Source organism: Oncorhynchus masou, chromosome 18 (assembly GCF_036934945.1).
Source record: "Oncorhynchus masou masou isolate Uvic2021 chromosome 18, UVic_Omas_1.1, whole genome shotgun sequence".
NCBI classification, from domain to species: Eukaryota; Metazoa; Chordata; class Actinopteri; order Salmoniformes; family Salmonidae; genus Oncorhynchus; species Oncorhynchus masou.
In genome coordinates this window covers 25,319,264-25,332,460 of record NC_088229.1, presented here as the reverse complement: position 1 = coordinate 25,332,460, position 13,197 = coordinate 25,319,264, and the positions used below count along the sequence as shown (strand labels likewise).

Here is a 13,197-nt window from a genome sequence, read left to right as displayed (position 1 = left end):
TCTGTGATGCGTGTATTAGGTTAACAAGAGTAGTTCTAGGACCAACTGCCTCTTTGTTAGTCATTTTGTCTGTTAACCAGATGTTTTGGAGCCCAAGCTCATTAAATGGCCACACACCCTCAACTGAAGGCTTTTTTAACACCACCAGAAATTCAATTTGATGACAAGAATAACAGTTGTAGAGCATTATGTTCACATACAGTATAATATTGGCTCCCAGCACTGTGGGTTCAGTAACACTAGGCTACTTCTAACCCCCCATGAAGATGAGGCTGAGCTACCTTGATGAAGCCTCAGTGGCACTGATATTGTTCTCCTCCCTTTGCAGAACACGTGTGTTCCATCATATCTTCCTGCCTGCGGAACCTGAAAGCCCAGCAGAGGACGAGGCTCCTTAGCAAGTTCACTGAGAACGACTGTGAGAAGGTGAGATCTTCACTGATCCACCACTGTTGGCAGATCATTTTCACAGCAATATTTCTTAAAAAGCAAATCAGGATTTTTTTAACATATTCACTTCCCTGATAGAGATCCCCTTGTACAGGTGTGAGTATGTATTCATCAGCCTGTGACTGGTCACTGTTAATGACTAAAATATTGATCCTGTGGTGGAAAGAGTTAACTTCACCACCAGTGATAGAGACAACAGTCCCTCTGCTACTTGAGTGGTGCTACAGACATATACATGGTTATAGACATACTACATGCTAGCCTCTGGCTGTCTGAATCCTATTTTCTCCCTCCGTGGGATTTTGTATGCATAGCGCCTTGCATTGGTGTCTGATGTCTTCTCCCTCTGTCCTACAGGTTGATAGACTGATGGAGCTGCATTTTAAGTACCTGGAAGCTGTTCAGTTGGCTGACAAGAGGATAGAAGGAGAGAAACACGTAGGAGTCCTACACCTCCCCCTGCTATCAACAGCTTGCATTCTAACCTTGACTGGCAATATCTCTGAAACAAGAGCAGCTCCAAGTGTCTAGATAAGAAGTCCTTTTAGAGAGGCTTGTAATTGTCACAACTTCAGGACTAGAGGCTAGCTTGGAGAGGGGCTGGAATCCTTGATTCAAATCTAGTGCCTTAAGTCATTGTCTACATTAAGAAGCTCTCCACCTCCTACTGCATGGACCCACTCAGAATATGCGGTGTGAGTGGGTGATTTCTCTTTGTTGTCGCTAGAATCCCTCTCCATTGTTACGGACAGAGATTACCAATAAGATCCGATCAGCCTCAACTAAACAAGACCGTGTTTTAGTTTGATGCCCCGTGGTCCTAGAGAATGTGTGAGGTCCAGATTAGTCTGTAGGCTGTGCTCACTCAGACAGGTGGAAGGAGCGAGATAAGAGATGAGGAGTCTCTTCTCCAGCAGGAGAGAGAGGGCAGGAGAAGGTAGTAGAGTTTTAAGAGGGAGATAGCTTTCAGATTCATATCTGATGAGAGATTAATTCTTTGCAAAAAAAGCGGGACAGCTTGACACGGCTTGACATTCATTTGAGTGCAAGTATAACCAAGTAATAACCAAAGAGCCGATTTTCTGTCTTCACTATCTTGATGCACATGGATACCCCTATTTCATTGTTCAAATGTTTAGTTATAGGTTGAAGAAACTGGTAACAATTTCTTTGAGTATCTTGTTTCAGTCCTGGCTAGGATGTTGTCTTGTACGCTACATGACTACAAGTATGTGGACACCTGCTTGTCAAACATCTCATTCCAAAATCATTGGCATTAATGGAGTTGGTCACGGAGTGGAGTTGGTCTTGCCTTTGCTGCTATAACAGCCTCCACTCCTCTGGAAAGGCTTTCCAATTGAGATTGGAACATTTCTGCGGGGACTTGCTTCCATTCAGCCATGAGCATTAGTGAGGTCGGGCACTGATGTTGGCTGATTAGGCCTGGCTCGCAGTCAGCATTCTAATTCATCCCCAAGGTGTTCAATGGGGTTGAGGTCAGGGCTCTGCAGGCCAGTCAAGTTCTCCCACACTGATCTCGACAAACCAATTCTGTATGGACCTCGCTTTGTGCATGGGGGTATTGTCATGGTGGAACAGGAAAGGGCCTTCCCCAAACTGTTGCCAGAAAGTTGGAAGCACACCATTATTCCTCCTCCACCAAACTTTACAGTTTGCACTATTCATTGGGGCAGGTGCGTTCTCCTGGCATCAGCCAAACCCAGATTCGTCCATCGGGCTGCCAGATGGTGAAGCGTGATTCATCACTCCAGAGAACGCCTTTCCACTCTTCCAGAGTCCAATGGTGGCGAGCTTTACACCACTCCAGCCGACGCTTGGCATTGTGCATGGTGATCTTAGGCTTGTGTGCGGCTGCTTGTTCATGAAAACCCATTTCATGAAGCTCCCGACGAACAGTTACTGTTCTAACGCTGCTTTCAGGTGCAGTTTGGAACTCGTAGTGAGCTGTTGCTTCAGCACTCGGCTGTCCCGTTCGGCCTACCAAATTGCGGCTGAGCCGTTGCTCCTAGACGTTTCCACTCCACAATAACAGCACTTTCAGTTGACCGGGGCAGCTTGAGCTGGGCCGAAATGTGATGAACTGACTTGTTGGAAAAGTGGCATCCTATGACAGTGCCACGTTGAAAGTCTCAGATCTTCAGTATGGCCATTCTACTGCCAATGTTTGTCTATGGAGATTGCATGACTGTGTGCTCGATTTATACACCTGTCAGCTACGGGTGTGGCTGCAATAGCCCAATCCACTAATTTGAAGGGGTGTCCACATACATTTGTATATATGGTGTATCTATAAAGATGACATTTCCTGCTGTGTCCTGATCTCCCTCCTCCACTTCGTTTGTTTTGTACAACTGGCTGCCATCAGCAGTTCTGTTTTTATCACTCCACTTTCGTTAGGATGTTATTTTGGGGTGGTAAGCTAAATCTTTTCCTCTCTGCAACATATTATGAGCAGATATTCCACAGGAGTATACTTCTCAGCATCTGAGGACTGGATTTAATAAGCTCCTTATTCCGCCAGGCTCGCTTTTTCTTGGTGGTGGGAATAGTAGGGATGCTATTTGAGAGCGATTTAAAACTAGAGTCCCTAATTCAAACAATAACAAACTTGACACCCCGCCTCTGTTTTGGGAAAAACCTGAAGGATGGAATCTGAAGAAATGTGACCACTCTCAAATTTATAGACTGAGCTATGGATGCAATGGCTGACCGTCCATGCTATCAAAATTATAGTTTTAACCATGTTTTACAGCTATACAGCGTTTGTTTACATTAACATTGTTTTTAACATTGCTGTAAGAACAAGCTTATATTTTGAGTTCTGATGGGGTATGGCAGTTGAATGAGGCACTTTTAAGTTCTATTCTTCAAGAATCAATTGGTTAACTTTGAGTGTACAAAACATTGGGAACACCTTCCTACTATTGAGTTGCTACCCCCCCTCCTTTGGGTGGTGGACCAGTCTTGATACACACGGGAAACTGTTGAGCGTGAAAAACCCAGCAGTATTGCAGTTCTTGACACACTCAAACTGGTGAGCCTGGCACCTACTACCATACCGCATATCCTCTGAATGGCACACATACACAATCCATGTCTCAATTGTCTCAAGGCTTCTTTAACCTGTCTCTTCCCCTTTATCTACACAGATTTGAAGTGGATTTAACAAGTGATGTCAAAAAGGGATCATAGCTTTCACCAGGATTTACCTGGTCAATCTGTCATGCATAGAGCAAAATTCCTTAGTGCGGTATTGAGAACCCAGAAAGGTCTGTCTGTTTGCAACACATGAAACTCGTCTCATCTTATATTTAATGGTTGTGTTAAGAAAGGCACTGTGAATTGGAATTAGTCCCCACGTTGTCGTCCGCCCCCCTCTCTCTCATGTCTTATTGCAAGGCAGGTAGGCAGAGGGAGGCAGACAGAAAGTGCTAAGTTGCTGTGCAATTGATTGGCGCTGACAAGTAATTACTGCTGCAGCCCAGGGTTTCTGTTAGCTAGTAATAGCTAGCTTTTGGCAGTTTTTTTATTTATTAGAAAAGCCAGTAAATAAAATAGGCGCAGGCCAATTGTCCGGGAGTTGAAGAAAAAAATTATCTTTCGAAATAATGCTTTTTAGCCTCTTCATTGATGGAAATACATTTGACTGGTCATGCTTATCGGTCTATAGGTTCATTTAGTGGAATTTAATTGGCGTGTGTGTACAGTATATTTTGTTCAGTATCTCAATCACACGCGTATAACATACAGATACGGAACCTTTTGAGCGGAAAATCTGTCAGACAGCGCAAGAGCTGCTGCTACAGCATCTCAAACAGTAAATGCATAGACAACAGAAAGCAGGCTTCATCAGCATCTCACACAGCAAATGCGTAGGCAACAGAAGGCAGGCTTCATCAGCATCTCACACAGCAAATGCGTAGGCAACAGAAGGCAGGCTTCATTAGCATCTCACACAGCAAATGCGTAGGCAACAGAAGGCAGGCTTCATTAGCATCTCACACAGCAAATGCGTAGGCAACAGAAGGCAGGCTTCATCAGCATCTCACACAGCAAATGCGTAGGCAACAGAAGGCAGGCTTCATCAGCATCTCACACAGCAAATGCGTAGGCAACAGAAGGCAGGCTTCATTAGCATCTAACACAGCAAATGCGTAGGCAACAGAAGGCAGGCTTCATTAGCATCTCACACAGCAAATGCGTAGGCAACAGAAGGCAGGCTTCATTAGCATCTCACACAGCAAATGCGTAGGCAACAGAAGGCAGGCCTCACCAGCGTGTTACACACCACTTTGCAATGAGCTGGAGACAGTATGCATTTTGAAAACATATATTTGTTTGAAACTTGAACGCTTTACTACATATTATGATGCGTATCTTACCTTGCTTCAAAGTAGCCTAGCCAAAATCATACCTTATCCGTGGAATTATTTTATATAAACGGTCTTTCATTGTCCAGTAGCCAAAGGCACAATCCTAGTCATATTAGCAGCTCAGCTTAGTTGTTGCATATTAGAACTCCCCTCTTTCTAAATATCTAATGGATATTTTCATCCCTGTCACATGAAACCGCTCCTGTGTGCGGTGTGCTTTTGACAATGTGGTTTTCCAGCTAATTGCATTATGGAACAATCTTTCATGCGTAGCCTACTGCGTTAGGACACCTGCTGTTTCCATGAGACTGACCGGGTGAAAGCTATGATCCCTTATTGGTGTCAATTGTTAAATACACTTCAGTCTGTGTAGATGAAGGGGGGGAGACAGGTTAAAGAAGGATTTTTAAGCCTTGAGAGAATTGAGACATGGATTGTGTATGTGTATGTGTGCCGTTCAGAGGGTGAATATGCAAGGCAAAAGATTGAAGTGCCTATGAACAGGGTATGGTCGTAGGTGCCCGGTGTATCGGTTTGAGTGTGTCAACAAATGCAACACTTCAGGGTTTTTCACGCTCAACATTTTCCTGTGTGTATCAAGAATGGTCTCCCATCCAAAGGACATCCATCCAACTTGACAAAACTGTGGGATGCATTGGCGTCAACATGGGCCAGCATCCCTGTGGAATGCTTTCGACACCTTGAAGATTCCATGCCTCGACAAATTCAGGCTGTTCTGAGGGCAAAAGGGTGGGGGTGCAACTCAATATTAGGAACGTGTCCCTAATGTTTTCTATACTTAGTGTATAATCTGTCCAAGTGTCTGTTTGCAATAGGCTATTTCTTTCTTGACAAACTGACCAATAGAATAAGTAAAATGTTCAACTATGGGGGATAGTAGATTGAAATAGGATAGTGATGTTGCTGTTAGTTACTCGTCTTGTTGGCTGAGGAAAAGTAAATGTGATCAGTTGTTCTAGCATCTTTAAAGTGCACAAGAAGGACCACACATTGTTGCATCCTCGACTTGCATATTAATATGAATTAAAATAACCCAAATGGGGTTTCTGTCATTCTGAGCACCGTGGGTGAACGGCATAATTAGGTTACACGCGCAATGCTTATAGATCCGGTAAATTTCTCAAATGTCCAATAAAATAAAACGCTGCCGGTCAAATGTCTGGCGACACATTTTCCTAACAGAAACCCTGCTGCAGCCACTGTCGGGTTAGTCAGGTCTCTACTGACTGCAGGCAGGGACCTAGGAGGAGTCGTAACTACCACTAACTCTAGTAGTCAGTCACACTATCCTAATGATCATGCTATAGATGTAGACATGCACACCCTGCACATTCGGCTTGCAAACTACATTCATAACTGGGCGTTTCAATGCTGAAAGGATTTCAAAGGAGAGGATTTCAAAGGATCCAGAAATGCAACTTGCTTTCGCCTTCCCCCACCTTGTCTATAGCCTACCATACCTTTCTTCCAATTTAAGTGTACGTGGTTGGTTTTCAATGCATTGGCTATTTTTGCTCTTCTCTCTCTCTGCTTCCTGTCTTCCTCCCCTGACCTGCTCCTGCCTCATTAAGGGAATGGAGCTGTAGCTCAGACATCCATTACCTCAGCCTCTGTGTGCAGGAGGGTTCTGGCTGTGTGCTGAGGGATTGATGGGAGCTGGGTAGGGATCAGGCCTGGAAAGGTCCTATAGCTCTGACTCATCTCCCAGCCAACTGCTGGAGTCTTATTGAGCCTTGTGATTGCTTAAAGTGTGTGTGTGTGTGTGTGTGCGCGTGTGTGTGTAGACAGCTATGTTTATGTGTGGGTGGTTGCCTGTATTTTTGGGACTCTATTACCTAAGTTAGATCAAATTAGAGGAAAATGTCATTTGATTTCTGAAAAGCCTAAATCGGGGTTCCCCAACTGGCGATGCAGGCCTGCGACTTTATTTGGCCCCCCAAGTTTTTATTTGATTTGTTGGACATAAAAGACCTGTAAAAACACCAGTAAATCAGCTCCAAGAGATTTTACTTTTGGAAATGTGTTCCAAAGTATTCCCCTGCATAATATGTTATTGTATACAAATCTAAGCAAGATTTAAAATAATTGTTTTAGTCAAATATGATATCTGTTTGGGCTTCTTTGTAATTATGTTCTGGCCTCCTGACCATCCACTCCAGAAAGAAATCTCGTTGATGATCCCTGACCTACATGGTCATCTGTGCGATTATCAAAAGGGAAAATCAGCATCTCTCTCCTTAGCATGTTTTTCTCCCTTTACCTCAGCTACTCTTACACAACACAAGTGAAAGGATTCAGTAAGCCCTACAGACGGCTACAGTAAGCTCACAGGAGGTGCTGACAAGGAAGTCACATTAATTCATTCTTTGCATCCCACCAGAGGAAAAGCATGTAGCCAGCGTTCGTTCCATTTTGCTGTTGTCATATTAACACCTGCGCCGGAATAGGATGTGGAAAGGGAAAAGAATAAGAATCTGTCCTTATTACTTTCTCCTTGGCAGTCGGTTGTCAGACCTTTATGCCTTTAATTGAGTCATCCAGGCTTCCTTTGAAAATGTTTTTCTTCACTCCAATAATTTACTGTGTAATGAGGACGGACTAACTGGTATGTTTGCTAGTCCCCTTGTCCCTAGGGTTTGCTATACATTAGCATATACAGCCATTTTTATCCACTGGATCTGATGCAGTAGCAAGCCTGCGTGAGAGGGCCGCCTTGGAACAAGCAGCTTTTTTTTCTGAAAGCTGCACCATCCTTCTCCCCAGAGGAAAGGTTTTCCTCCATTTGAATGGGTTTTTTAAGACAGTTTTTTAAATCATGGGCAGGCCTATTGTTTTACATCTAAACAGGCTAGAGTTGCAAATTCTTGCAAGTTCCCAAAATAGTTATCTGGATTTATACTGTGGAACAGACTAAAGATATTTTGAGATTAACGTCATACATTTTTCTAGCTTGAATGTGTCTTGATATGATTTATTTGAATTGATGAAGCCCTTAAATGTTGTAATGCTTTCAAATTCAAACCAACAGACAGACCAGCTTCAGTATTTGAATCTAAATGTCAAGCACACAGTATTACCCTTTGGCTCCTCATTTGAAGAGCAATTTGTTTTCATCACAAACCCCTTTAAAGGATCCTCTATTTGTTTGCGCATATATAGAGCGTCGATTTCATTTTCCTGTTAGATGCCATTTGTTCGTCTACTAAAGCACAATTTTGCTGCTGTGTGCATGCCAGAAATATAACTCCCTCTCCAAGGGGTTCTGATGCCAGAATATCCCTTGAAAGGAGATTCAGTCCTGAGGGAGGAGGCCAATGTCCAGCAGTGTGATTATATCCATTAAAGAATGCCAACTGTCATGTTCCCCACCTGGAAGCAGCGTAATGGCTAACATGCACATCAGAGTTCTGTTGAAGTTCTTCACTGTCAAGTCGTCATTGTTAGGAGTTAGGCACCACATGCTAGAAGCCCCTTCTCAGTCTGTTTCAATGGCTCCAAATGATGATTAATGTGGCCGTTGTGCATTGACAGGCATACATTATTGGCATACGGACCGATTTGTTAAGATTGATAACTATGTAGGTGTGCATGCCAACAGAGCAGACCCTCTAGCCACTTAACTCTTTAATCAATTGATTTGCGGGTTGACATGATCAATAAAGAAATTGAATGTGCAAAGGTTGAGAAACAACACTTGAATTAATGATTCCTTCAATTTTTATCCCTCCCTTTGTGTGTGTGTGTGTGTGTGTGTGTGTGTGTGACAGGACATGGTTAAACGTGGTGAGATTCTGGATGATGTGATGGAGGATGAGTTCTACCTACGGAGGCTGGATGCTGGACTGTTTGTCCTCCAGCTCCTCTGTTATATCATGGTGGAGATCAGCAACTCTGGGATATCTCAGGTAGGATGTCTGTATGCACAATGTATATGGAGAGTCAGCTCCTGCTTCTGGTACCTTCTAGTTATCTTCTTAGCGAAACCTCTGAGTGAAATAGTGTAACTGTATGTCACAGTGTACAGTCCGCTACCGTTATCAGGGATTCGGTGAAAGTCATGACCCTGTCTTTCCTTTTTTTCCTCTCAGCTGCAGCAGAGGGTGCATCAGATCCTCAACCTGAGGGGAGGCTCTGTCAAAGTGGTGCGGCACATCATGAGAGGTGAGAGTCCACTCCCCACCCTGCTAGAGGCAGAGAGACTAGCACTGACATGGATTTACTCCGAAGCCATACAACACTAGTATATTTAACAGCCTCACTCTTTCCTTCTTCAGCTAAAGGTCATAAATACATCTGTCCTCTCTGGTTTTAGTTGATATATTCATGTTATTGTATTTTCAGTTATTTATTGACTTGTATGTCATTGTCAACTAATACTGGGAAGCTGTGGACTGCATGGCTCTTTCAGCCCTGGTGACATGTAGTGGTGTAAATGGAGCCATCCATCATGTGTCACAGCCAGGACAGGGTAGCGAATGTCATGTTGATCTGCAGCACGAGCCCCTCATCCCCGGTCTCCTGTCCCTCGAGACGCTTTATATTCATGCTCTGCTCAGATGTGTGTGTGCGCGCCCACAGAGTGGAATGCTCACCCCTGACCTCTCCAATTAAAAGGCTGACTCCTGCATTGGAAATGGCAGTATGAAAAGGTTAAATAGATGCAGCGAGGATGTCAATGGCTCTTTAATTAATACTTATGTAATCACTTTTATTCCATTATACACTAGGCCAGCGTTTGCCAAACTCGGTCCTCAGGATCCCAAGAGGTGCACGTTTTGGTTTTTGTCCTAACACTGCACAGATGATTCAAATGTTCAAAGCTTTAGGATCAATTGATTGTTTGAATCTGCTGTGTAGTGCTTGGGGGAAAAAACAAAACATGCACCCATTGGGGTCCCCGGGACCAAGTTTGGGAAACCCTAGGCAATTACATTCTGTCTGCTCCAGATGATGCAGGATATACAGTGCCTTCGGATAGTATTCAGACCCCTTGACTTTTCCACATTTTGTTAGGTTACAACCTTATTCTAAAATTGAATAAATAGTTTTTTTCCCTCATAAATCTACACACAATAACCCATAATGACAAAGCACAAACAGTATATATATTTTATGGTGCTAATGTATTAAAAAAATAAGTGAAATATCACATTTACAATATTACATTTAGTCCGGGCTCTGGCTTGGCCACTCAAGGACATTGAGACTCCTGCGTTGTCGTGGCTGTGTGTTTAGGGTCGTTGTCCTGTTGGAAGGTGAAGCTTCGCCCCAGTCTGAGGTCCTGAGCACTCTGGAGCAGGTTTTCATCAAAGTTCTCTCTACTTTACTCCGTTCATCTTTCCCTCGATCCTGACTAGTCTCCTAGTCCCCGCCGCTGAAAACATCCCCACAGCATGATGCTGCCACCACCATGCTTCACCGTAGGGATGGTGCCAAGTTTCCTCCAGACGTGATGCTTGGCATTCAGGCCAAATAGTTCAATCTTGGTTTCATCAGACCAGATCATCTTGTTTCTCATGGTCTGAGAGTCTTTAGTGGCCTTTTGGCAAACTCCAAGCGGCTGTCGTGCCTTTTACTGAGGAGAGGCTTCCATAAATGCCACCAATCAATTCTACCATAAATGCCTGATTCGTGGAGTGCTGCAGAGAAGGTTGTCCTTCTGGAATGTTCTCCACAGATGAACTCCACAGAGGAACTCTAGAGCTCTGTCAGTGACCATTGGGTTCTTGGTCACATCCCTGACCAAGGCCCTTCTCCCCCGATTGCTCAATTTGGCCGGGCGGCCAGCTCTAGGAAGGGTCTTGGTGGTTCCAAACTTCTTCCATTTAAGAATGATGGAGGCCACTGTATTCTTGGGGACATTCAATGCTGTAGACATTTTTTGGTAACCTTCCCCAAATTTGTGTCTCAACACAATTCTGTCTCAGAGCTCTAAAGAAAATTCCTTCAACCCCATGGCTTGGTTTTTGCTGTGACATGCACTGTCAACTAAGGGACCTTTATATAGGCATGTGTGTACCTTTTCAAATCATGTCCAACCAGTTGAATTTGCCATAGTTGGACTCCAATTTGTGGAAACATCTCAAGGATGATCAATGGAAACAGGATGCACCTGTTGTTGAGTCTGAAAAGCAAAAGGGTCTGAATACTTAAGGTATTTCTGTTTTTTATTTTGTATACATTTATTTTGTATGCTTTCTCATTGTGGAGTATTTTGTATAGATTTCTGAAGATAAAAAATGTAATCAATTTTAGACTAAGGCTGTAACGTAATTTTGAGAAGGGAAAAGTCTGTGAATACTTTCCGAAGGCACTGTATGTCCAGGCCTCTATTGTCCAGCAGCCCCAGGGTCCATGCCGGGTCAAATTACCTTATTGCCTGACTCGCTCCCACCGGATGGGGCTTTTTGGCCCTCAGCTCAGTCTGGGAGGTTCTGTAAAGCAAGGTATCAATGAAACTGTGTTGGGGAATTAAGAATGTAGCTTTCTCAAGTTACCCAGCACCAGCTGTGGCCTCATAGACTAGCTCAGATCGACAGCAAGCTCAGTAAAAGGGCCCAACCTGTGAAGTCTGTGTGGTGGACGGTGGCATCCAGAATCATAATGATCCCATGGTCATGTTGTGTGTGACTGTCATGTCCTCTGTCTTCCAGACTACTAACTACAGATTTAAACGTGTTGTTCTTGGTGGAAATGTAGCATTGCAGTTCTTCAGTGTCTTGACAAGAACTGCAGCAGTCTGCACTCCCTGTTATCTTCAGTTTGTAACCTCATCAGTGACACATCAGAGGTGACAGTTGAAAGTGTCAGGAGTCAGATGAAATTGTCAGGAGTCATTCATTTTCAAAGGTTTCTCCATTCTGCAAGATATCCTTGGATGACTAACCTACTTGTCAACAGTGAGACTTGCACGAAAATTAAGTTTGACATTTGTGACCGAGCAGGAAGCCCTAGTTGGTGACCCGGCAAATGGTGGCAGCGTTTGTCATGCCATATTCCCCTCAGCCTGGTTGCCACGGTGACAGGAGGAGTGCCTCAGAATGCCAGCCAGTGGTTCTGGGTAGTGAGTCTGTCTTCTTGAAGCTAATTCCAGGGGATGTTGGGATTGTGTGGGTGACTTAAGGAACCCTGCTAGCTCACACACATTTGGGCTGAATGTGCAAGGTACGATGTAGACTGTTGGACTTCAAGAAACAATTTGGAATCCTTTTTTTTGTTACTGCTTGACACCACTGTGTCTAGTGTTGAATTTCTGCTCATGGTCGTGGCTGTGGACAGTGAAATTCATGAAGAGATTAGTCTTCTCTGTGTGCAGGCTTTTTGTGATTCACCCTAGAATTTTATTGGAGGCATGTTTTTCCTCTTGCCCCAGGCCATTGTCAGGAAAACAAATGTATTATTTATTTTCTGGCATTTTAAAATAACGTTTTTTTGGGGCAATCCTCTCTCAATGTCCCAGGGCTTAACTGGTAATCCTGCAAGTGGGAGCTACCTACTCTTGGCCTCTGCAAACTCTCCTTCACATTACTCACAAATAGACTGCTGCTTTGAGGCTACGTCTGTGTGACAGGATTTCCACAGCGAGTTTGCCTCAGTCAGAGAAGTGTGTAGTGTGAGTTGGCAGGGAACATAAGCTGAAGGTATGTCCCCTGAGAGACAAGGTGTAAGTCAGGGAACATAGGCTGAAGGTATGTCCCCTGAGAGACAAGGTGTAAGTCAGGGAACATAGGCTGAAGGTATGTCCCCTGAGAGACAAGGTGTAAGTCAGGGAACATAGGCTGAAGGTATGTCCCCTGAGAGACAAGGTGTAAGTCAGGGAACATAGGCTGAAGGTATGTCCCCTGAGAGACAAGGTGTAAGTCAGGGAACATAGGCTGAAGGTATGTCCCCAAGGTGTAAGTCAGGGAACATAGGCTGAAGGTATGTCCCCTGAGAGACAAGGTGTAAGTCAGGGAACATAGGCTGAAGGTATGTCCCCTGAGTCAGGGAACATAGGCTGAAGGTATGTCCCCTGAAGGTATGTCCCCTGAGAGACAAGGTGTAAGTCAGGGGATATAGGCTGAAGTTATGTACCCCTCAGAGACAAGGTGTAAGTCAGGGGATATAGGCTGAAGGTATGTCCCCTCAGAGACAAGGTGTAAGTCAGGGGATATAGGCTGAAGGTATGTCCCCTGTGAGACGAGGTGTAAGTCAGGGGATATAGGCTGAAGTTATGTACCCCTGAGAGACGAGGTGTAAGTCAGGGGATGTAGCAATAAACATTCAGTATACTGCACTGATAACACTGGATTGACAGGCGAGAACATCGGGTTGGAGATACAGTTTCAGGCTT

At 44.2% G+C, this 13,197-nt stretch overlaps 1 protein-coding gene across 1 annotated transcript in view; it reads left to right on the top strand.

The window, feature by feature from the left end:
* ctnnbl1 (catenin, beta like 1) overlaps positions 1-13,197 on the top strand; it is a 36,708-nt gene that overhangs the window by 22,895 nt on the left and 616 nt on the right. Inside the window, exons 12-15 of the mRNA XM_064922716.1 lie at positions 329-426; positions 808-888; positions 8,633-8,770; positions 8,954-9,026. Coding sequence (XP_064778788.1) covers positions 329-426; positions 808-888; positions 8,633-8,770; positions 8,954-9,026 — 390 coding nt within the window. The remainder of the gene's footprint in view (positions 1-328; positions 427-807; positions 889-8,632; positions 8,771-8,953; positions 9,027-13,197) is intronic.